Genomic DNA, 24,440 nt, shown 5'->3' on the forward strand with positions numbered 1-24,440 from the left:
CCCCTGGCTCTGGGACAGCAACAAACTCCGCTCCCCGCCTTCGGTGGTGGGTTGTTTGCTTTTTTTGAAGGTTTTTAAATTCACTTATTCATGAGAGACACAGAGACGCAGAGACAGGCAGAGGGAGAAGCAGGCTCCTTGCTGGGAGCCCGATGCGGGACTCCATCCCACGACTCTGGGATCAAGACCTGAGCCCAAGGCAGACGCTCAACCGCTGAGCCACCCAGGCGCCCCTCCGTGGTGGTTTTGGAAGGGACTCGGGCCGTCGCCCCGTGTCGCCCCCGAGTCAGCCCTGGGCATTTGCAGCACTGGCCGGTCCCCGGGAGCACACCGCCGGCCGGGCGCAGGCAGGGCGCGCAGGCCGGGCGACCCAGGGCGCTGGAGGAGGAGCAGGCGCCCGCGCTCGGCCCCGCCCCGGGGCGTGTCTCCCAGGCCCCGCCCCTCGCGCCCGCGGGTCAGCCGAGCCGGTGCGTCCCCGGGACGGAGCCGCTGGGGCTGTCGCCGTCTCCGGCTGTCGCCGTCTCCGCCTGCGCTAGGCAGATCTCGCCGCCGCCACCATGCCCCGGGGGAGCCGCAGCGCGGCCGCCCGGCCTGCCAGGTGCGCGCGGGACCGAGGGGTGGCGGAGCGCGGGGACTCCCGCCCGGGCGCCGCGGCGTGACCTTGGCGGCGGCTGCGCCATCTTGGGGGGAGGGGCGGGGCCGCAGCCGCGCCGGGGTCGGTGGTCGCGCGTCCTCGGGGGAGGGGGACGGGGACGGGCTGGGTGGCCGGGAGCCGCTCCCGGGCCGGGGCCGGCGGGGACTAACCCTACCCTCGCCCGCAGCCGCGCCGCCGCGCCCTCTGCGGCCCCGCCCGCGCCCCCGCCGCCCTCGGCCGCCGCCGCCGCCGCCGCCCCGTCGGGCCAGCCCGGCCTGATGGCGCAGATGGCGTCCACGGCCGCGGGGGTGGCGGTGGGCTCGGCCGTGGGGCACGTCGTGGGCAGCGCCCTGACCGGAGCCTTCAGCGGGGGCAGCTCGGAGCCCGCCCAGCCCGCCGCTCAGCAGGTGAGCTCGGGAGAAACCGAGGCCGACTTCTGCCCAGGGCCGCGTGGGCGGCGCTGCCTGGGCCTCGACTTCTCCCAGGAAGGGTCGTCCTCCTCCCCCTGCTTTTGGCCGCCTGTCACTCACGGCAGGCTCCCCCTGCCCCTTACCTGAGGCCACGGGCCCTGGACAACCAGGGATCAAACGGCCCTTTAAGAATGGGGAAACCAAAGCCCCGAGCGGTGCGAGACTGGCCCAAGGGAACCCAGTCCTAGCGGAGGTGAGAGCTGTTGAAGTTCGGAGTCCCTGCCTCCCTATTCCCGGGTTATGCCCTGTAGTCCGGACATCCAAGGGCAAGGGATAGCCAGCAGCTCTGGGCCTTTTTCTGCTCACCTGTCCCCTACTGGGCACCCGACAGGCCCTGAGCCAAATGTGGCTTAGTGGCAGGGTCAGGGGTCAAAAGGATCGTTAATGGCTGAGCCTGGAATTGGCTACAATTTGCGGAGGTGGGGCTTATATTCCAAGAGTACAAGCACAACACTTGGCTTTTCTAGAGCCTTCTCTCACCTCTCAGGCCCTCCTACCTGCTCAGGGAGCCCGTATTGAAGCAGTTGAGAAATGCTGTCCATACTGGCACTAGCATCAGCTCAGGGGGTTTGACAGGGCTGTGGGCTCCTTCTGTTACACAGATGGAGCAGCCGAGGCTAGACGGGGCAGGCTGGCCCTGAGTCACTCAGCCTGCCAGGGATCCCGGGGGCACCTGGGCTGGGGGTGTGGGGAGGGGCAGGCAGCCCCCAGCTGGAACCCACTTCTGGGTGCCAACCTGGAGCTGACCTTGCTGCCTCTTGTGCCATACGCTAGGCCCCCACCCGCACTGGGCCCCAGCCCCTGCAGATGGGGCCCTGCGCCTACGAGATCAGGCAGTTCCTGGACTGCTCCACCACTCAGAGTGACCTGTCCCTGTGTGAGGGCTTCAGCGAGGCCCTGAAGCAGTGCAAGTACAACCACGGTGAGCAAGCAGCCCCTGACCCAGGCAGGAGCGGGAGGGGCAGTCCCTCTTCCTGCACCTGCAGGCTGACCACCAGCCTGTGCCACCCCTCTCTCTGCAGGTCTGAGCTCCCTGCCCTGAAGAGACAGGTACGGACTGGTGCAGATCCCTGAGCCAACCCTGCACCCACCTTCACCCCTTCACCGACAGCCGGACCATGACCTCAGATTGTACCCATGTAGCTGGGATTGGGAATGAGGAGGGGGGTTTCTCACCTCACAGATGACCGGAGACGCAAATGTGCAATTAAAAGAGTTTATTTTAGACCATAGCCTACTGTGTGCCCTCTCACTAGCCTGTCTGCTGGGGTGGGGTCAAAGGAGCATGGATGGATGTCCCTACCTGAAGCTGGCATCCAGGGTGGGGAAGGGGGAGGAGCCCTGTTGTAATCTGATGACCTTGGACAGTCCAAATAGGAGTGAGGTATTAGCAGAGGCCCCAAGGGCATGACTCTGGGGACTGGAAGCCCTGGAGGAACCTGTTGTCTCCCACGCTCAGAGATACTTGCCCCCTTCACCCTCCTTGTCCCTTCTGCCTCTGGATCCCTTTGTCTGCACCCAAAGGGGCCCCTTTGGTCTGTGACCTTGTCCCTCCAGCTGATGTAACTTCTCAGTAAGTCTAGATTTTGCAAGAAGAATGCCCCTGGGCTGCTCTTTGGGCCTGATCACACACGGCAGAGGTCACAGCCAACCCCCTTGGATCAGAGTCCAGCTCAGCCGCTTGGCCGTGATGTGCCAGGTCACGGGACCTGCCGGAACAGAGGACAGATTTCACTATCACATGCTCTGTGCTGCCACCTTCGTTGAGTTCATCAACTGTGCATTGAGCACCTACTGCATGCCAGGCTCTACTCAATATCTCCAGGGCACCGAGGACGCTCCTGCCCTTGGGTACTTAGAGTCCAGTGGAGTGGTGGGATGTCTCTTGGTGCAGTGTGTTCCACCTTGTGGGTATTAGTGTGTGTGTGTTTGCGGGGGTAGGGGGGATCTCGGTGTTTGGGGTCTATGTCTCAGCACACATAAGCCTGTCCCATGGGACTTTGGGGTGTGATCATCCCCCCAGGTGCCTATGTCTCCTCCTTACCTGGCTGGCTCCTGGCCCCCACTAGCGTGTCCTGGATGGCAGGGAGCCCATCCTGCGTGATCTTGAAAGGGGGCCTTGCTCCTGATGGCCACGCCGTGTGCTTGTGCGCCTCCTCCGACCATCACTCGTGGGGTGTAGGCCTGACAGGCAGTGAAGCTCCTCTGGAAGGCCCAGGAAGCCTTACCTATGGGTGCTAGGGAGAAGGTGCACCTTCCCCCTGGGGCTCAACTGTGACACTCACCTGCTAGCTCTGGATACTGGTCATCCAGGTTCTCCAGTAGGGACTCATAGCGGGTGGGGGTCCCACCTTCCCCCTCTGTGGAGGGAGTAAGACCCAATTCCTGACTGGCCTGGTGGTCCCCACCTCCACCTTTCACTCTGGGCCTGGCTGAGGTCAATAAGGCATTTGATGGGAAGGGTCAGGGCTAGGTCCTTGCCAAAGTGGGGGGCTGGCCAGGGCCTTGAGTGGTCTCTGGACTGCTGCCCCCGCATCCCATCAGAACTCCAGGGGGAATCTTGGGCCCCACTTACTGATGATCTTCACAAGGACATAGGTCCCACGCTCCTGCAGCCGGGGGCTGCCCATGGAAGGGGCCTGGGAAGCCCCCTCCAGTCTCTCATCCAGGCTTACCAGATGCCCATCCTCAGCCAGGAGGGCAATGGTTGCTGGGAAGATAGGGAGGCAAGGCCAGGCTGGCACCTCTGCCTGGAGGCCCTTGGCCCCTCCTCCAGCACCCTTCCCTGCCGCCTCACCATCTGGAGGCACCTGCCCTCTCTGCCTCAAGTGGGTTGTGAGGGTCACCAGGCTGCACCAGGTGTTCACCAGCTCCCAGCAGCCAGCTGTAGGGGCGGGGCAGAGGTGAGTGAATGGGCCCCTCTGCTTCCCCCAATCTGGGACCATCTGTCTCCCTTTCATCTCTTTTTTAACTAAAGCAGGGAATAGGGCTCCAGGATTAAGATTGTACCCTTTTCCATCCATCTCTTGAGATGTTGGTGACCAGGGCACACAGCTCCTGCCTCCTACACTGGATGCCCCCCCTCCTGCTCCAGGGCTGCCTCTGCACAGGACCTCCCTCCAGCACCAGACCCCCCACCTCCCACCAGAAATCCAGGAATCTGCAACTGTGGCTAGAGCTTTAGGTGCCTGATGTGCCTGCCCTGAAGCTTGAGGACCACCGACCGAATTAGAGATTGCATAATTTAAAAACACACCCCAGGGTGATGTGGATGCTCTCCTAGAGGAACCCATAGGAATTTCCCAGGATGCAGCCATCGGGGTTGCCTCTCAAGGGACTCCAAGCATTCACTCTGCCTCCTCATTGAGCTGTTTCCCTAAATTGCCCCATCCTCTTACCCAAGTGGATCCCCTTTCCCCATATTGCCTCCCCAATCCCCCCCAGAGCAGAGGGAAGCAAACCTCTGAATGTGCCATCCCCTACCCACCTGTAGGGACAGGGGACCCCACTTACCTCCAAACATCACTTTGATAAACATGGCTGCAGGGGAGAGGAGACAGATGTGGGGGCTTTGATCCCCTAACCCTCGACTTCCTGAGTAAGGAAGGATCTGGGGCTGAGATCTATTCTGGGAGGGAGGCCTGCCAGGAAATGTGTATGTGTGTGGGGATCGGTGGGTGGATCCAGGCTTGGGTCCTTGCTTGGCCACTCTTGGGGCTGGACACCAGTGTAGAGGGGTCCCTGCAGCTAGTCTAGGACCCTTGGCCTCCTCTTCCCCCCACCTGCTCAGTCCAAGCAGCCAGAGGAGACTGAGGCCCTCACAGCTTCCAAGCTGGTCTCCATGGCAGTGGCAGCTGCCAAGTCATCTAGGCAGGAAATGCCTTCCCCCACAGTATCCCAGTAACAAGATCTGGGGCGGGAGTATGGGCACTCCCTAAGGCAGGGCTACAGTGGGGCCTCAAGCCTTGTGGTCCAGGGTTGGCCCAAGACCACACCTTCCCCCCTCCCCCAAGTAGAGACCAAGCTCCCAGGCTGAAAGAGGGGGAGATTCCTGGATGGGGGTCCCTGGCCCTGGCAAAAACCCCACTAGGAGCTGGTAGGGCTGTGGCCAGGGCAGAAGCGAGGGATCCTCACCAACCTGTGGTTCCCTACCTTCTCCAGGCCTGCTTCCTTGTGCTGGCTGTTTTTCTCTCCCCCCCTGCCCTCCCCCTCACCTCCGGCCTCCCCTCTCTTTCCTTCTCTGTTTCGCTCCTTGTTTGGTCAAGTTTATTGAGGTATGATGCACATACAGTAAGATTCACCCTTCTCCAAGTTTTGACAAACCTCATAAAGCCACCACCACAGTCGGGAGGCAGATCACTTCCCTCACCCACCAAAATTCCTTTAGGCTCCCTTTATAGTTGGTGCCAGTCCCTAGCAACTGCTGCTCTGTGTTCAGCCCCTGCCTTTTCCAGAATTGTATAAAGGGAATCACACAGCATGGAGCCTTTGGAGTCTGGTTTCTTTCACTTCGCATGAGACTCACTCAATAGCTCGTTCCTTCTTACTGCTCAGGAGGGTCCTGTTGCCTGCATGTGCCAGTTTGTTGATCCACTCACTTGCTGTTGTTTGGATTGTCTCCAGCTTTTTGCAATTATAAATAAAGCCAGAAGAGACATTGGCAGACAGGATATTGTGTTCCTCTCCTCTCCATCCATGCCCATCCTTTCTTTGACTTTCTCTCCCTTTCTCTCCATCTTCTTTCCTTCCTCCCCCTAGTGGCCCCTCTGTCTCTATCTCTGTCTCCTGCCCCCCTCTCCATGAGCCCCTACCAGACCCCTTCAGCCAGGGTGCCAGGTAGGTGTCTGGAGCAGGCTCCCAACCTTCGCCAGCTCCTTTTCCCTCAAGATTTTAGAAATGCACCCTCTCCCATGATGATTAGGCTATTTGTCCTGCCCTCTGGGCCGCTGAGTCAGGCTTGTAGCTCACCCAGCATTAGTCTGCCTCTGGATAAGCAGCTCAGTGCTTCCACCGGTACAAAGGGGGGAGTAAGAACACCGCTCAGCAAAGTTCTTGTGAGGATTAAACATGGTAACACTTTTTAAATTTATTTTTAAGTAGACTCCACACCCAGTGTGGGGTTTGAACCCTGAGATTAAGAGTTGCATGCTGTACAGACTGAGCCAGCCAGGCGCCCCTTAAACATGATAACGCTTTAAAATGCTACCTCCGTGCTCAGTATGTAGCAAGTGCTCAGAATCAATACTGTGCAAAAACAAGTAGTGTTTCCCAGATTTATTTAAACACTGGACACTTTCTTCCTGGCACACTGCTGTCACTGGGCACCTGGGTCTGCAGAACACAGCTCAGGTGGGGTTGCAACCAAATTCCAGAAGGGTTCACGCCGAGCCCTGGAATGTCAGCTCCAACAACCATCACTGTTGTCCCAAGGCAATGTCAGTGCTGACATGAAGTAGTCTTTGATCTTGAGTGTCTGGGACATGCCCTAAGGAGGTGCTAGAAATGGGACTCATTGGAGAAGGGCTTTGTAACCTCCCCCGAGGGAGCTTTCAAGGCTTTGAGTTAATGAGAGCACACTGTTTTAATTACTTTTATTATTATTTAGGTATGCTAAGACCAGCGGACCAGGAGATTGCCACCCAGAGGCAGTTTGTTCCCCTCAGACCTCTAGAGGAGGGGGCAGGCCACACCACAGAGGGCTGCATGGGGAAGCACCTGGTAGATTAGAAGGCAGAGGGCGAGAGGGAGCCACGTGGTTTCTGAGGGAAAGAAGAGGTAGAGTAAGCAGGCTCTAGTTTGAATCATTTTAGGGCTCTGGGGCCTCCGGGCTGTCCCTGTTCATCAGGTACCTGGCGCTGGGTAAGGCAGGAGGACAGGGGCCCAGAGTATGAGAGCCATAGAGGAAGTGGTTGGGGGTGTGGGCTCTGGATTGGTTTACATTTGCTAAGTGTCTGCTCAGGGGGGTTATTTACCATTTCTAGGAATTGGCTAGCCCTGGGAGAGTCAGTCCCTCCAAGGTCAGCAAGGCCCCAGATATCAAAGCATCAGAAAACAGAAAATGTGAGGCATGATTAATATATGCACAGTGCCTGGCACTGAGCAAATAAATCCCATCTGCTTCTTCACATCCCTTGGGCTGGCACTATGATCATCTTCATTTTCCAGACAAGGGACCAAACTTGGCTGAAGTCATGTAGTTAAGGAGGATCTGAGGGGCTTCTGGGTGGCTCAGTCAGTTAAGCATCTGCCTTTAGCTCAGGTCGTGATCCTGGGGTCCTGGGGTGGAGCCTCACATCAATCTCTCTGCTCTGCAGGGAGCCTGCTTCTCTCTCTCCCTTTGCAGCTTCCCCTGCTTGTGCTCCCTCTCAAATAAATGAATAAAATCCTTAAAAGAAAAGAAGAGGAGGATCTGAGATTCAAGTTTGAACCTTAATTTGGAAAGTCAGCTCCCTTCTGGCGAATTTAAAGGGATTGACCAATGTCAAGTGCCAGCGAGGATGTCTCTGGAACTCTCCTATCGGTTTGTGGCAGGGCAAATGGGTACAATCATGTTGGGAACACTGGTAGTATCTACTAAAGCTAAATGTACATGTTCCCTACTGCCCAGTGACTCCAGCCCCAGGTGTCTGCTGGAAGAAATAACACCGGTACACCAAAGACATTGTCAGGGGTATTTACAGCAGTTTTCTTTTTAATGGCTAAAGACTGGAAAGCTCTCAAATGTCTAATAGGAGAATGGATAAACTATGAATACGCTGTAGCTTATCCACACACAATTATGAGAATGAATTAGGCATTGCTGCACACTATGGATAACTCATGAAGAAGCTGGAACAAAAGGAACACACTATCATTCCATTTAGAGTTGGTGCTCTAGAGCAAGCAAAACCGATCTAAGTGCTTTAAGTCAGAATGATGGTTACTCTTGGGGTTGGAAAGGCTGTTTACTGTTGGGGAAGGCACAGGAGGGAGCCTTCTGGGGAGATGGAAACATTCTAAATCGGTCCCGCCTGGGTGGCTCAGCAGTTGAGCGGCTGTCTTTGGCTCAGGGCGTGATCCTGGGGTTCTAGGATCGAGTTCTGCATCGGGTTCCTGGTGAGGAGCCTGCTTCTTCTCCCTCTGCCTATGTCTCTGCCTCTCCCTCATGAATAAATCTTTTTTTTTTTTTTTTTTTTTAAAGAAACATTCTAAATCTTCATCTGGGTAGAGATTGCGGGGGTGGAGATATTTAAAATCATCAAGCCATACACTTAAAATCTGTGCACTTCACCCTACATGAGTCACACCTCAATAAAAAAAGTATCTACCTGCCTTAACTACATGTGTATAAATGTGTGGATTTCTGGGCTCCTGTTCTCAGAAGATCCTGTGGGGACCAGGACCCCGACATTTGGGAAGATAGGACCCAGCTAATGGGCCCTAGCCACTGTGCCCCCATGCCCCCACCCCTAGCAATGGGCTGATTTGCATGCCTTGTCATGGTCCAGGGGCTTCCCCTGCCTGTGCTCTGAAGCACCTGGAGTGCTCCCAACAGAACGACTCCTGTCTGCCTCTCTGCCTCTGGCCATGGCCTGCTGGCATCTGGCCCTCCTTCTGACTGGGGCCCTCCTGTCAGGTGAGCTTCCCCTAGGCCTGGCTCACCTGAGTGGGGTGGGGGATGGCACTGGCACCAGAGGGCCCCTGCAAGGAAGGAAATTGATGTGGGCAGTGGGAGGGTTTTAGAAGGGGCATTAAGGTGGAGGGGACATGGGGCTCCGTGTGGGCCTCAGTTTTCCCATTTGCAAAGGACCAGATTGTTAGGATCATTTCAGATTCTGATTCTTTGGGGTCTCAGAAGAGACTGGAAGTGGTCGGTCACCTTTTTTAGTTTTTCACGTGGGAAGCTACCCCAAGGGCCTCAGGGACAACTTATCCTTGAGAAGATTCCCAGCAGCCAGTTGTCTGAAGTTGAGCTGATGGGTGGGATAGCCCAGGAGGCCTCCCTGGTGGTGGTAGTCAGAATATGGAAGAGCCAGTGTTACTGAGGGGTAAGAGTCTGCAGGACAAGGAATGGGGGCAGGCAGAGAAGGGCCCAGAGGCCACCAGTCCCACACTCTGAACTCTAGGTGCTCAACTGAACACATTCTTGGTAATGTAGCACAAATGAGGACTTGGGGGTTGCCAACTTTGTGCCCCATCTAATCTCAATTCCATGGCACCGGGCTATGAGCCTTTTGGGAGTCAGAGTCTCCTTTGAGTCTGACCAAGCCTTCACGGGGTAGGGACAGGAAGAAAGGAGCCCATGGGTCTTTCTCTCTCAGTCTTTCAGCCAGGCTTGGCCCAGCCAGATGCACTGCTGTTCTTCCCAGGCCAAGTGGCCCAACTCTCCTGCATGCTCAGCCCTCACCATGCCACCATCGGGGAGTACGGTGTGTCTTGGTATCAGCAACGGGCAGGCAGTGCCCCCCGCTACCTCCTCTACTACCGCTCAGAGAAGGACTACCATCGGTCCCCTGACATCCCTGACCGCTTCTCGGCAGCCACAGATGCTGCCCACAATGCCTGCATCCTGACCATCAGCCCTGTGCAGCCTGAGGACGACGCAGATTATTACTGTTCTGTGGGCTACACATCCTAAGGGTGGAGTGTGGGACAAGTGCTTCATATCTGCTTCTCATTTCTGCACCCTGATCTTGGGTTCCCCCCTCTTTCTCTGAATCTTGATTTTCCTCCTCTGTAAAATGGGTTAATAATATTAAACATGTGAACAATAACCATTCTGAGGGCCATGAAATTCCTGCTGCAAAAGTGACTGGGAGTGTGGGGGTAGGGATTCTGGGGATTGTTATAGAAGAGGAAGCATCTGAGACCCCTGGGGCGGGCCTGGCCTCTCCACTGGCCCCCAGGGGCTCAGACTGGTAGCCTGGGCTTCCTGTGACCTGAGGAGCTGGAGGAAGAGAAAAAGGAACCAGTTCTTGCTGCTCCTAGCTCTGCATGGCTGGTTGTGGTTCAACGCTCAAGGGGTGACTGGACTGGGTCCTCATGGAGCCCAGGGTGCTAGCTTGGGGGGCGAGGGGAGCTCCTGCCTACTTCTTGATGGGGCAGGGAGGCAGGAGTGAGTATGTGGAGGAGGGTGGAGGCACTCAGAGGCACCTGAGGGCCTGGGGAGGGTGCTGAATGCAGGTGGGCAGCATCTCTCCCGTTAGGAATGTGTGTCCTACTGGTTTCCAGTGTCAGGGCTGTGCCCCTCTCCCGCACCGGCTGTCCCACAGGCAGGGAAGGCTGAGCAACTGGATCGAGTGGGGAGACTGGGTGGAGGGGCAAGTCTTATCAGAAGCAGAGCTGAGCGACTGGGGGTTGGGGGGGATGTTCAAGAACACACTCCTCTTCCTTCCTGGGTCCCCAAGAGACACCTCATGTCTGGCGGTCATCCCTCACGCGCACTGGAGTTGGGGGGTCTCCAGGGTGCAGCCTACACTCCCAGCCGTCTCCTGGGCCCTCCCTGGGCCCCTTCTCATCTCCGACTCTGCAGGCAGGACCAGGGCTACCCAGGAGGGGGATCACACAGGCCCCTGGGCCTGCGCGGGGTGACGGGCTCCACAGCTCGGGGAACCCCTTCCCTTCCCCCGAAGACCCCAGCCGCCGCGGGGGCCTCGGGCTCGGCCCTGCCCCAGGAGGTCGCAGCGGGAGCTGGGCGGCCCGCCCCGCGCGGCCTCAGTCGCCTCTTATGCACCCCCGCCGACGGCCGACGAGCCGTTTCCGCCACGCCCAGGGACGCCCAGGGGACCGCCCGGGGAGCGGCTCCCGCCGCGCGGCACCAGCCGCTCCGCGCGGACTCCCGGCGCCGCAGGACCACCGAGACGCGGGGACCTCCGCGCGGCCTAGAGCGGTCCCGGAAGTGCCCGCGGGCGGGGGGCGGGGCTCCGGGCGCTCGGGCCGCCGCGGGCTCCGCGTCAGCAGCCGCCGCGGAGCGAGGCCGGGTCGGCCGCGGGTTGGAGCGGCTCAGGTGCGGCCCCGCCCCGCCCGCCCGCGGCCCCGCCCCGGCCCAGGTGAGTGGCTCGGCGTCAGCCCTCGTGACCACCTGTCCCCCGGTGGCCCCGGGTGTGGGCGGCCCCATCGGTGGGAGGCGTGGAGGGCGCCCGCTGCGGCGCTCGGGCGGCGCGTGCGTGTCCGCGGCCCCTCGCGGGCCTCCAGCCAGGAAACCCTGAGCGGACCGAGGGTGTCCTGGGTGCCCAGGCCCGGGGGCTCCCCGAAGCACAAGGTGACCTGTGCAGGAGGAGCCGGGGAAGGCCCCGAGAGAGATGGGAAGATGGGGCTCCAGACCTTTGGATCTTCGGTCCTAAAACACTTAAAACATTGTTGAGGACAGATACAGGATTGCCAACTTCCCAGAGTGGAGACTTCAGCATGTAGGTGGCCCATAGTGGGAATGGAAAACCCCTAAGGAGGGAACTTTGGAGAAACACCACGACTTAACAGGTGGGTGGAGGAAGAGTTGCGATCACGGATACCCAGAGAAGGGGATCAGAGAGCATGAAAACTGTGGGGAAAAGTTTCAGAAACGAAGGGAATAAAGCAGGGAGTGGGAGGGAGGTGGGGGGGGGTTCAAAACCTCGAGGTGTTCAGACAGGCAGGGTGGGTTTAACGCAGGGGTGGGCCTGTCGTGTCACACCTTCCAGGTTTTCAAGAGAAAGCCTGAAACCTACTGAGCTTCCAGTGTTGGCAGCTAAGTCAAACAAAAAGAAAAAGTTCCAACTCTTTTCAAGCCAAACAAAACGTGTCTGTGGCAGGATCCCCAGGCTGCCAATTTGTGACTTCTGAAATGAAGGGTTTTGAGAAGGGAGCTATTGGTGAGCACGGCCAAAAGGGGTGGGCAAGTGAGGTCTGAGAAGAGAGGGATTGGCCATAAGGAGGTCACTGGATGCCAGAGCTGAAGATGCTGAAGTCCCAGCTGAAATTGGAAACTTTAAATTTTGTCTCCGGGCAGTACACAGTCCTGTGATTTTTCTCTGGCAACATTTAACGTCTTAGAGGGAATTGACAGAGAACGTTGGTACTTGGCAGCTGGTTGCTGCAGGGCAAGGAGGTAAGGAATGCGATGCTGGCCAGAGTCTATAGTTTGAGCCACGGTAAGAGCCTAAGCTAGACAGGGAAGGGTGTGGACTGGCAGAGGAGAACGTGGGCGAAATTGGTGGGTTGTTAGACCTGATGAGATCAATCTAGAGAACCCGAATGACTGGAGGTTGTGCTTGCTGCACAGGAGGGAAACAGGAGTTAAGTGGTCTAAGAATTTTTGAGAATACTTCAGTTCTGTACTTCTTTTCACACGTGGCCTTTTTTTACTACCTGATAATTCATTTAAAAAATCATTTCCAAATCGGAATGAGTTCCATCAGGACTATGCTGATTAATTTAGTGTGTTTTTTGAGCCTAACTGTCTGTGCTTCAGTGTGCTGCCAATAGTACCTTTGTATAGAGTGGTGAGGATTAAATGCGAATGTGTTTATAGAAGGTCTAGTAGTGCCTAGGACATAGTAGATGCTCAATGAACACGAGCTGTTATTATTATCATGGCACCTGGGGTTTCCTTTCAGCTTGCACAGCAATTACTGAATGGGAGGTTCCTGGGGGGCTTCCTCAGAGACCACCACAGTGGGATGGGAGGTGTTCTAGGATCCGTCCTTGTCCCCATGAAAACAACCCCTGTCAACTGGATTCAGCTCTGTTTTTGTCTTTTATTTTTTAAAAGATGATTTATTTGAATAAAGAGTTCTGGGGGACCCCTGGGTGGCTCAGTGGTTGAGCGTCTGCCTGCGGCCTAGGGCATGATCCTGGAGTCCTGGGATCAAGTCCCATGTTGGGCTCCCTGCATGGAGCCTGCTTCTCCATCTGCCTGTGTGTCTGCCTCTTTCTGTATGTCTTTCATGAATAAATAAATAAAAATTTAAAAACTGATAAAAAGAGTTCTGTGCCCCCCTCCCCCCCAAAAAAAGTGTGACCATCCATTCTAACACAAAAACAAATAGCTTTTCCTCCATTCAGTCAAGTATATTTTTTACTGTTTTTTTTCTAAAGATTTTTATTCATGAGAGGCATAGAGAGAGAGGCAGAGACACAGGCAGAGGGAGAAGCAGGCTCCCTCTGGGCAGCCTGATGCGAGACTCTATCTCAGGACCCAAGGATCACGAGCAAAGCCAAAGGCACATGCTCAACCATTGAGCCACCCAGGTGCCCCTCAGTCATGTATTCATGCAACAAATGTATGTGGAGATTGTCCTGTTGTGCTGGGGGCTGGGGGTGGGGTATTCCAAAGTGAAGGAGCACAGTACTTACCCTCAGGGGCCTCTCAGGCAGTGGTGGCAAGAGTTCTGCCAGCTGATGTTTGCCATCTGGGGTGGTAAGTGCTGTGATGGACGTGTGCACCGAGCTCTGCAGGTCACTGAGGGGGTGTGCCTGAGATCATCAGTCTTAGGGTACAGAAAAGGGGACATTAGGACTGAGTCTGTGGAGATGAGCCAGTGGTAGTCTGAGAAGGGAGCAGGACCTGTTAGGAGGAAGCAGCAGATAGGGGTATATGGAAGGAGAGGCTGAAGATGGGGCTGGAGGGGCCAGTGTGAAGGAAGGGCTTTGTGAAGGATTTGGGCTGGCACAAGATACTGAGACATAGAATCAGGCCTGTTTTTAGGGTATTTGATACTGGTGTCAATGTAGACAACTGACCAGAAGGAGCAGTAGTAGAAGCTGGGAAGTTGGTGGTCGGTCATTTGGGAGGTGAATATTGAATTAATCCTGGTGAGTTACACTGAAGCCTGAGCTGGAGACTGACAGGGAGGAAGAGACCTCTTTTTTTTTTTTTTTTTAAATTAAAGATTTTATTTAGGGACAGATGGGTGGGTCAGTTAGTTAAGCGTCTGCCTTTGGCTCGTCATGATTCCGGAGTCCTGGGATCGAGCCCCACGTTGGGCTCCCTGCTCAGCAGGGAGTCTGCTTCTCCTTCTCCCTCTGCCCCCCCACCCCCGCTCATGCTTCCTCTCTCTCTCTCTAAATAAATAAGATCTTTTAAAGAAGATTTTGAGAGAGGGTGAGCAAGATTTGAGAGAGAGTGAGTAAGAGAGAGAAAAAGAGCAGGAAGAGGGGGAGAGGGAGAAGCAGACTCCCCACTGAGCAGGGAGCCTGGTGGGGGACTTGATTCCAGGACTCTGGGATCATGACCTGAGCTGAAGGCAGACACTTAACTGACTGAGCCACCCTAGCCCTAAGCAGGGTTGTGGCTTGGGCACCTGGCTGGAGGTGGTCCAGCTAACTGATATAGGAGGGAAGTTTGCATTCTTTCTTTCTCAAAAATGCCCATTCCCAGCATCCTCCACCCTCCATGCGAGAATCTTGCCCCTTTTCCGCAGTGGCTCCACTTTCTGCTCTAGTCCACCTTTCTGAACACCTTCAGCCTTTAGATTCTAGACACCATGGTGTGGCACTTGATTCTACCTGTCTGTCTTTTTTGTAGTTGTTTCCGATATATCAAACTTATCTTTAACTCAGTGGGGATCATCTCAAGGGCAAGCGTGGATCTTATACGTTTTTTGTTATGTCCAACATAGATTCTGGCACAGGAAGGAGGCCTGCACTAGGTGCTTGATTTTCAGACTTGACAGTGTCTCTTGTTTTTTTTTCAGATTGCAAGAACAGTAAATGTGTCCGTAAGAAGACCATCTTTCAAGAAATACAGTCTTTGGGGGTGATTATAGATTCACAATGGAGGTTCCTCCAGCAGCTAAGTTTGGTGAGACCTTTGTATTTGAGGATGGGTTAGAGATGCAGCAAGAACTTTTCCCGGAGGAGGACCTGGGAGACCCTTTTCTTCAGGAAAGAGGTTTAGAGCAAATGGCTGTTATTTATAAGGAGATCCCTCTTGGGGAGCAAGGTGTGGAACATGATGAGTATGAGGGCAATTTCAGTCTGTGCTCAAGCCCTGTTCAGCATCAAAGTACCCCCCTGGTAAACAGACCCCAGGATGATGAGATCTTCAGCCAAACCTTCTTCCAGAAATCAGACCTTAGTATGTGCCAGATAATTCACAGTGGAGAAGAACCCAGTAAACACAATACTTGTGAGAAGGCGAGCAGGGCGCACTCAGGACCTAAAGAACCTCACAGAACTGCACCACCAGCAAAACCCTACGCGTGTCGGGAATGTGGGAAGGCTTTCAGCCAGAGTTCACACCTTCTCAGGCACCTGGTAATTCACACTGGGGAGAAGCCCTATGAGTGCTGTGAGTGTGGGAAGGCCTTCAGCCAGAGCTCACACCTCCTCAGACATCAGATAATCCACACTGGGGAGAAGCCCTACGAATGCCGGGAATGCGGAAAAGCCTTTCGCCAGAGTTCAGCCCTCACACAACACCAGAAAACCCACACTGGGAAGAGACCATATGAGTGTCGGGAATGTGGGAAAGATTTCAGCCGGAGCTCAAGTCTCAGAAAACACGAGAGAATTCATACAGGAGAGAAGCCTTATCAGTGTAAGGAATGTGGGAAATCCTTCAATCAGAGTTCTGGCCTGAGCCAGCATCGGAAAATCCACACCCTGAAGAAACCTCACGAATGTGATCTCTGTGGGAAAGCCTTTTGTCACAGGTCCCACCTCATTCGGCACCAGAGGATTCACACTGGGAAGAAACCGTACAAATGTGAAGAGTGTGGGAAGGCCTTCAGTCAGAGCTCCAACCTCATTGAACATCGTAAGACCCACACTGGTGAGAAACCCTACAAATGCCACAAGTGCGGGAAAGCCTTCAGCCAGAGCTCGTCCCTCATTGAACACCAGCGCATCCACACTGGGGAGAAGCCCTATGAGTGTGGCCAGTGCGGGAAGGCTTTTTGCCACAGCTCTGCTCTGATTCAGCACCAGAGGATCCACACTGGGAAGAAACCCTATGCATGCAACGAGTGTGGCAAAGCCTTCCGGCACAGGTCGGCCCTTATTGAGCACTATAAAACCCACACCAGAGAGAAGCCGTATGAGTGTAACAGATGTGGCAAGTCCTTCAGGGGAAGCTCACACCTTATTCGGCATCAGAAAATCCATGCCGGGGAGAAGCTCTAGAAGGAGGAGCTCACACCAAAGCTCCAAACCCTTTCCCAGGTGGAGCCCACACCCCATCGCCTTGTCTGTAAAACCCCACCCACCTTCCTGATCCCAGGGCCGAATGGAAACATGCCAACCCCAGTGCTCCTGGCCCCCCACGCTCGTACCTGGCCAGGTGTTCCACACCTGAGTTTACTGAGTGGGTGGGAGGGTGGAATAATGGGGAGGCCACTGAAACAGAGGCGTGTCCACAAAGAGAGCTGGCCTTCAATTGTTCACATTTGACTCCCAAGCCTGTGAGATTGAATTTTGCTGTTTCTTCACCTTTGTCAAAATCCAGAAGAATAAATACCCAAGGGAGAAAGTTGAGTTAAACACACAAAGATGTCAGATGAACTCTTTAACATCAGCTGCAGTCTGGCACTTTTAGAAGATAGACCTGTGCTCAAAAGTCCAAATCTGCTAAAGAAAAATGAGTCCAAAAGTAGATGCATTAACAGGAAAATGGAATCTTTCACCTGGCTTGGCACTGGTGGGGACAACCAAAACAGGTTACAGAATAAAAGGAGGGTCTGGAAGGATTCATTCTGGGGTTGGGGAACAGGGTGGGGAGCCCCTGGCATGGTCTCTTAATCCCTATTCTGGGTTAGAGTAAGGGTAGTTTCTGGCAGATGGCTCTTTCACAGGATGGTAGAAGTTTGGTCCTGTAGGCCACAGGACATTTGACACTGGCTTTGACTCAGCCTGGCCCAAGGCATTAGCGCCCTCCGGTTATAACCCCTCCACAAGTCTTAGGGCTCCTAAGACCACAGTGTGCCTTGGTCAGCAGCAGGGCCCCCTCTCTGCCCTCCAGTGCTGGGGGGACAGAGGAAGCAGGGTGATTCAGTCATAGGTCCCAGTTCAAATCCCAGTTCTGCCCCTCCTGCTTGGTGATCTTGAGGAAGCTCCAAGGCTCCTGTTTCCCTATCTGTGAGATGGGGATAGTGGGACCTGGCCACATACCTCTGAGGGTGCAAGACTCTTGTTCAGAATGAAACCACCCATGCAAGTGCTTTGGCGACTGGCAGTTGAGGATAGAGACCCAGAGGGACCCTTGTGCCACCCAGAGAGATATTTCCTAAAGACCAGAGAGGCATCCCTGCTGGTTCCCCAGATGGCAGGGCTTGCAGCCCATCCTTTCGTTGAATGAGGGCTTAGGCTTTCCTTTACTCCCTCCAGCCTGCACCCTGGGCTGTGGATGCCCTGTGGGGCCATGTCCCAGCTAGGGACTCTTTCCACATGCCATCCTGAATCTCTCCCCAGCAGCTGTGTGGTCTGAGTAGCCCACGTCCCCATACTTCTCTCTGTCCTCTCCCAGACATTGTTCAGAAAGTACCATTGCCTGTGTCCCGCCTAGACTGGTTCAGTCGGCATCCCCAGAGGTGGGACTCAGATGGTGATGTGTATTTAAAGCTCCCCGGGTGATTAGAACATTCCAGTATGTAGCCAGGGTGTGAGCCCTATGCTAGGCATCCATTTAGCCCCAGCATCTTACAGATGTCAGGCCTGCTTGCCATGAGCAGAGTTTGAAGGTGGCTGTTCTATCTCAGTCCCCGTACTTCCCACCCCCTAAGAATGGGCTCAGGCAGTGCCGTGTCTGGCTGGTTGAGAAGTGCTTGTCTCAGGTCCTCAGGCCTTCGTGTGGCCCCCAGGATTTCTATGGTACTGCCTTCCCTTAGGCTCCTCAGAGGCAGTCTGAGCGATTTTGAAATTTTCCAAAAGTTTACAACTGGAATCCCGACTCCATCTTGGTAATACAGGCTATTTCAGCTAATCAGAAGCTCAGCTTGGCAGTCATGTATAGTTTTGATGAGTAAAAATGGACAAGTTACTTAGTAAGTGGGGCTCGGCAGCCTGGAGATTTTAAGAGGCCAGGTCTCTACCTGGGGGGATCACAGTGGGAGTCCCAGTATAAGAACAGCAGCTGCTCCTGTCCAGCTCGTGTCTGTGTTGTGTGAGTGAGACCTTGAGCCAGCACCCTGGGTCTCCTAGAACCTACTGTACCACTGGCTAGACTGGCCTGCCTGGCTGGCCCCTGGGTATTGTCTGCAGGTGGCCTGCACTGACAGTCTTCAGTCACTTACCAAGAATGCAGAGAGAATCGCGAGCCCCTGCTCAGCGTGGGTGGACAGCAGCCCCCTGCCCAAGATCTACCTCCTTGGCACCCCCAATTCGGCCCTGCCTTGGCCATGTCTGTCCTTATCGGGCAGTCATCAGTTTCCTACCTTTGATGTCTCTCTCCATGTGCTTTCTGCACACCCCAGCCAAATTGATTTTCTTTCTTTTTTTTTTTTTCAAATTGATTTTCTTAAAGCATCTCTTTGCACATGCCACCACTCTCCTTAAAACCAACCCTCAGGGGCTTGCCTGCCCATATGGCCCCATTTCAGCCAATCTGGTTTGCTCCTTCTGAACAGACCACAGAGAGTTCATGCCACCCTCCCCAGACACTCCCTCCTCTCCCAGCTTCTCTCAGCTTATTTTATGCTGTTCTTCATTCTGGAATATGCACTTTCTCCTCTTCCTTGACCCCACACCCTCCTTCTCTTGATAGTTTATGTAACATGGGGATTGAGATCCCTTTTCTTAAGGGTTGACGGATTCTTACATAACCATGGTAGGACCAGGTACTTCTCAAAGTGTGAGCAGAACCTAGTCCCTTCTGTTCACATTCCTCCACCATTTTATGTATTTTTAAATCCTTCAATTTATTTAGGTTTTTGAACAGTGTAATATTACAAGAGAACAGCCTGGTAATATTTTAATTGTCCTTGGATTTAGTTGTCATTTGTTTTTGTTTGGTTGTCTTACATTATTTTCCTTCTTATGGCAGATGTTGAGTGTTGTAAAGCTCCAATCTTGGTCTTGTTTACTAATCGAATGGTTTTGTCAAAGTGTATGTATGCCGTCTGTTTTCTTTCTTTTTTTTTTTTAATTTTACTTACTATTTTACATTTCCAAGATTATTTAGATGTAGCTGATCATATTTTTAACGTTTCTAGTAAATGCAGGTACTCCGGTCTACGACTTTTTTTCTTAGAGCTTTTTCTGCACTCTGTCAGTTTGACATGTGCAAATTTTTGATACCATATTAGGAATTTCCTTTTGGCCCAAGTGCTGTTATTTTATTTTTTATTTCCAAGTGATGAATGCATAGGTCATTGCTGTTCTTTCTTATTGTACTGTGGTGTCAACATTTCTAAGTGTCCATAGAACTACTCTGGGCCTGAAGATATGATCAATTTCTATAAAGAGTTTGTGTACTTTCCACAAATGTGTTTGTACTCCATCAGTTCTATTTGTTAACTTGTTTTTAAATTACTTTTATTCAAATTCATACTTTTTCTGTTGTTTACAGTTCTTAACCTGGGGGCTGCAGACTGCCTAGGTGCCCATGGGTGTGCAGATCTATTTTAGAAGCAGCATAGAGGGATTGAACAAAGCTATGTGGTTATGTATATGAATGAATTGTTCGGGGCCAGAGGGTGGGGGGCCTGTAGCATTCACCACAGTTTGGAAAGACTCTGTGACCCCCAAAATAGTTAAGAACAGTCATTGACATGGTCAAATCATGGTCTGATTTTGTGTTTTTTACTTTTTGTATTTCTGTTTCACTTAAATTTGTTTCTATTTTATGTTCGTTGTTGCAATGTTAGATCCGCAGTGTTTTCAAATCCTTTTTGAGAAATAGGGTATCACTAAGTACCATGATATTTGGAGCATATATATTTAATAGTAATATATTGAAAAATCGTGCCTTTAGTGCCCTCTTTGCCTCTTTTAATGCTTCTAGCTTAAGTTTTTCTTTTCCAGATGCCATAATTGAAGCCCCTTGCTTTTTTCAATTTGCATTTGCATGCAAGTTGATTTAGCTCTGCATTTCCTTATCAAAATTTGTGCATATATTTGCTGTATATTGTATAAACAGCAAAGTGTCAGATTTTATTCTGATTCTTTCTGTAATTTTTTCTTTTTATACATAAGAAACTCTCATATGATTGTTTAGAGTAAGGCATAATTTATCTTCATATTTATATTTTAACATAGATTAACTCATTTAACCCAAAAAGGCTATGCTCATTTAAGCCCCAATCTCTGTGAGTTATCAGCCACATGTGAAGTATTATTTCTGGGTAGGCTTAGGGTCTGCTGTTGGGCACATCTACTCCTCCCTTTGTCAGTGCCAGGCTCTGTCCTGAGCCCAGTCTTAAAGTCAGCCCCTGGCTCAGTGTTCTTGGCTGTAACATGGAGGAATGATGCCACCTCACACCCCTGTGGAGCTCAGAAGAGTTAGAAATACAAACATGGCAAACTGGGGGTATAGAGGATTATTACACTATTAGTGTTTTGAAATGTTTCTTTAATTTTCTGTTCTTATTCCCAAAGTTCTTTCAAGTGTAACTTGGAAGAGTACATCGTGCTTTACTTTTTAGAAAACACTGCCAGATATAGCAAAGAATTAGACATCACAGATCAGTCCCACACTCCCTGAGTGAACCTTTTTGGTAATTTGAATGAGAAGTGGGAGCCTCGATCTCATAACCCCCATCCCCATGACCTGTCTGTCCCAGGTGGGTCCCCTTGTCAGCCTTCCCTTTCCCCCCTCTCCTGTGGCAGGGGCGAGTGGGGGAAGCACTGTCACAATTGCAAAGGCTCAAGAGTATGATCAGTCACTCTGGCCACTCCTGTTGCAGGTGGGAAATGGAGGCCATGACTTAGTGAAAGTGAGGTGCTTTAGTGTCAGATCTCCCAGCAGATGTGGGCAACTGCGGGTGTTATGCTGCAGCCTTAGGCGCTTGTTGCCAGGACTTTACAGAGGTGGTAGGTGGTTTAGTCACTGTAAGCCAAAGTGAAAACCAGGTACTCAGTCTACTCAGAGTTGCTCCCCCCTTGGGAACAAGTGGACATCTACCAACATTATACAAAGTAGATATATATATTTGCCAGAATGCCAATGCACACATTTCCTGGGGGTGGGGAATGAGAACCCTTTGTGGGAGCATCCCATCATCAGTATCTAATAACCCAGGACATGGCATCAGAAAGTTGCCTGGTGAGTGTGGAAGTGGGGTGTCATGACATGGACCATCTCTCCTGTGCCACAGGCCATACACTTGGACAGCACTTAGAATGCTGGGGCGCTCATGCTGAAGACCCTCCCAGTGCGTGGCCTCCTCCCTGTTGGGTGTCTGCCTTCTGAGGTCCAGAGCGCCTTCTGGTGGCAACCTGCAAACATGCAAAAAGGCTCTCGTGAGAGCTCCCCAAGTGAAGTGTCTTTTAATCCTTGCTTCCTTTTGCCACCACTCTTAGCCAGGCTAACTCTTCTTCTCCCTAGAGATAATCAGAAGCACCATGGTTTCTGCCCTCTGGACCTCACTTAGATGTTCCAGGTCCTGGAACCCCTGCAGCGAGAGAGGGAATCAGAAGCAGCCAAGTAATAATTGCTCCTTTTGTAACTCTCACATTGCCTCATCTTTTGAAAGAGGAAGTGACACTTAGCATGGTTCTGGATGGGTCCTCTCCCAGGATCACAGGCATGCTCAAAAGTGAAGAGCTGTCCTGGGCTCTTAGTGGGAGTGGAAGGGGGCACAGTTGCCTCCTGGAGGCTGGTGGGGATTTATTTGGGTCTTACAAATAAAGCCCAAGTCCTCTCCTTTCTTATGATGACTTTTCTGGAGTTCCCCATAGGGGCCTCCCTCTCTGCCCATCTTCCTTTTTACCTGACTGAGCCCTGGAGGGGAGGGACCTGCCACTATGTCCCACAGTGGGCTGCAGACTGCAGCATGTGCTCTGTGAACAAGACACTTATTCCTGCCCATTCTGCATATCAAGGATGTCTTTCAGCCCTCTCTCACCTGTTCTTTTCTCCAGACTTGCTGATTTCAAGCCAGGAGTAAGACACCACGTCCTCCTTGGCCTTCTCATTCATTAATCCCTACTCCAAAAGTCCAGCCCTTAATATCTCTCGATGCCACTTCCTCCTGTCACTTGACTGCTACCCAGGGCTGCCACCATCCACTGGTGGCCCACTGCACTGCCCCCTCCCTGGCCTTCCATGACTAGCATGACTTCTCCTCTAGCCTTTCTCCCTCAGCAGCCAGAGTGATCATTCTCTCAGTCTGCTGGGGTCACTCCCTTCCTCAACCCCCCATTTGTTTCTATGTAAACCTGTGTTGAGGCCAGCCTGTAGGCCCTTCCTGATGTGACCGTGCCCTCCTCATCCAGCCCCTCCATGCTCTAGCCACACTCAACCCCTGTGTTTCCGAACATGCCTTCCTCTGGTGGGAAGAGAGGGAGGGTGGCTCTCAGGGGATAGCTGTCTCCCACCCACAGAAAGAACATGGGCTGAAGATGGGGCATCCTTCTCCATGGTTAGCTATCCTGAGAAGGGCATGTTCCCCCATCATGCTCTTCCCAGCCCTGGGCTATATTCTAGGTTTCAGGTGCAGCTGAACCAGGGAAGAAAGCCAAGTTCAGGGTGAGGGTCAACACTTTGATTAGTGGAGAATGAAAAGATAGAGCAGTTTCAAAATAGGGTGACTGTGGTCCTCTATGTCTGACTGACACTTTCACATCATCTTGATGTAGGAAAAGACATTAGGGTTCGAAGCTGATGACCAAGAAAGAATTCTTGAAATGTCTTTGGTGCAAAAAGATGATTTTATTAAAGCACATGGACAGGACCCATGGGCAGGAAGAGCTGCACTGGGGTCATGAGGGGTGGCCCATTATACACTCTCAAGCTGGGAGGGGGTTAGGGAGAGCATGAGTCTTTAAGAGATTTCGGAAGCAAGGTTCCCAGGACCTTGAGGAGGCTAGCTATTGTTGGGAAAAGGTCATTTATTACTGTCTGGTAAAACAGTCATGAGACCCTTCAATGGGCCATATGCTTGGGGGATGATTGCTAACAAGTATCTTGGGGCGGTGGGGAGGGTGGCTCAGAGATCAAGGAAGTTTCTAAAGGAATTTTTATATGGTAAAGTAGACTTACAGGATCCTGGAGGTCGGGCTAATGTTGCCTTTTGCCCTTAGCAAAGTATTGACAACGAGGCAGTTGAGTCGGTAGAGGAAGGTCACTCTGCCTGTTTCAAGGACTTGTCAGTGGGCTGAAGGTAGTAAGGAAATTTAATAATTTTTCTTCTGCCTTTGTTTCCCACATCATTAAGACCCGGCAAATTTACATATATCCTAAAAATAACTTTGCAAGCACCTGAAGCAACCCCAACTACGGTTGTGCCTGAGCCCTTGCCCTTCACAGCCTAGCTCCTGCCCAGGCTAGCCAGGCCTCTCAGATCCTCACAGTGACAGAAGCTCACCTTGTCCTCGGTTTCTTCCCAGTGTGATGGAGCCAGGGCCCAGCAGGGATTTTGAAGAAAAGCTGGCTCATTGCAAAGTGAAGTGGAGAAGAGCCTGGGGTCAGTTTCAAGATTGTAACAGGAGACCTTGGTGTTTTGTATTCTCAGGAAGTGATGCAGAGAATGCCGCAGGAGCCTATTTCCCCATAGTAACTGGAGCAGGGGATAGAAAAGGAGACCCGCCAATCCTTGGGGGCTGACGGATCTCCTTGTCTGACACCTCAGTGCATTCGAGGCTAAATATCTGACATGAAGCAAGAGGCCACCAGGGGACACCATGAGCCTGTGCCTAGAGCAACCTGGAGCAGGACCCTGTCCCCCTGCCTAGTGCTCAGCAGCCTATGGGATGCCCAGGAGCTGCCTCCCCTCGGCCTCTCTACAGCAGATCCAGCATCTCCTCCTGGGCTTCAGCCATGCCACTGGTCTGAAGCCAGACCTGCCTGGGGAAGCCCACCTCCAGCTGTGGGGGTCACTGGAAGCCAAGCCTGGGGACTCCCACTAGATGCATGGGTGATACCAGATTTTTACACGTCTCTGCTAGCATCTAACAGAACAAGAGGGCTGTGAATGAAAAAAGCTAGGACAGCTAACCTCATAGCCATCCATGGGGCAGAGTGTGCCAAGTGCAGAGCACACCTTCTTTCCAAGGACACATGGCACAGCAGGGGCACACATGCCGAGCTATAATGAAAGTCTCAGCAGAAGACAAAGGGTTAAAGTAGAAATTATGTTCTTGGAATACAGTACAATGATGCCAGAAACAGAAAAATGCAACAGAGTAAGTGGTGCCACTTCTCCCCCTAGCCAGCATTCACAGGCTGGGACACCAGCAGCAAAAATGTGTTTCCCATCCACACAACTCCAGGCTCTGCTAGTTTA

At 53.0% G+C, this 24,440-nt stretch overlaps 4 protein-coding genes across 8 annotated transcripts; 3 read left to right on the forward strand and 1 right to left on the reverse strand.

Moving 5' to 3' along the window:
- Window positions 1–504: 504 nt before the first annotated feature.
- Window positions 505–2,336, forward strand: CHCHD10 (coiled-coil-helix-coiled-coil-helix domain containing 10). The gene is made up of 4 exons (XM_038575832.1): window positions 505–598; window positions 822–1,041; window positions 1,879–2,026; window positions 2,127–2,336. The coding sequence occupies exons 1-4, from the start codon at window positions 558–560 to the stop codon at window positions 2,144–2,146; spliced, it is 429 nt and encodes a 142-aa protein (XP_038431760.1). The 5' UTR covers window positions 505–557; the 3' UTR covers window positions 2,147–2,336.
- C26H22orf15 (chromosome 26 C22orf15 homolog) lies at window positions 2,307–5,296 on the reverse strand. 4 transcript variants are annotated; one of them, XM_038575828.1, is made up of 7 exons: window positions 5,257–5,296; window positions 4,618–4,644; window positions 3,902–3,988; window positions 3,680–3,814; window positions 3,390–3,464; window positions 3,149–3,309; window positions 2,307–2,813 (listed from the first exon to the last, which is right to left on the reverse strand). In XM_038575828.1, exons 2-6 carry the CDS (start codon window positions 4,640–4,642, stop codon window positions 3,170–3,172), a joined length of 462 nt encoding a protein of 153 aa, XP_038431756.1. In that variant the 5' UTR covers window positions 4,643–4,644; window positions 5,257–5,296; the 3' UTR covers window positions 2,307–2,813; window positions 3,149–3,169. The 4 variants fall into 4 exon arrangements, with proteins under 4 accessions (XP_038431756.1, XP_038431757.1, XP_038431758.1 ...); XM_038575829.1 differs by having other exon boundaries at window positions 5,243–5,267; XM_038575830.1 differs by lacking the exon at window positions 3,902–3,988 and having other exon boundaries at window positions 5,257–5,284.
- Window positions 5,297–7,408: 2,112 nt separating this feature from the next.
- On the forward strand, window positions 7,409–9,852 carry VPREB3 (V-set pre-B cell surrogate light chain 3). Its single transcript, XM_038575833.1, has 2 exons — window positions 7,409–8,719; window positions 9,405–9,852. Exons 1-2 carry the CDS (start codon window positions 8,671–8,673, stop codon window positions 9,719–9,721), a joined length of 366 nt encoding a protein of 121 aa, XP_038431761.1. The 5' UTR covers window positions 7,409–8,670; the 3' UTR covers window positions 9,722–9,852.
- Window positions 9,853–11,077: 1,225 nt separating this feature from the next.
- On the forward strand, window positions 11,078–19,961 carry ZNF70 (zinc finger protein 70). Of its 2 annotated transcripts, none has more exons than XM_038575835.1 (2): window positions 11,078–11,132; window positions 14,757–19,961. In XM_038575835.1, the coding sequence occupies exon 2, from the start codon at window positions 14,836–14,838 to the stop codon at window positions 16,183–16,185; it is 1,350 nt and encodes a 449-aa protein (XP_038431763.1). In that variant the 5' UTR covers window positions 11,078–11,132; window positions 14,757–14,835; the 3' UTR covers window positions 16,186–19,961. The 2 variants fall into 2 exon arrangements, with proteins under 2 accessions (XP_038431763.1, XP_038431762.1); XM_038575834.1 differs by lacking the exon at window positions 11,078–11,132 and adding an exon at window positions 11,221–11,562.
- Window positions 19,962–24,440: the final 4,479 nt, after the last annotated feature.

The sequence above is a fragment of the Canis lupus genome, chromosome 26 (genome assembly GCF_011100685.1).
Source record: "Canis lupus familiaris isolate Mischka breed German Shepherd chromosome 26, alternate assembly UU_Cfam_GSD_1.0, whole genome shotgun sequence".
Classification (NCBI taxonomy): Eukaryota; Metazoa; Chordata; class Mammalia; order Carnivora; family Canidae; genus Canis; species Canis lupus.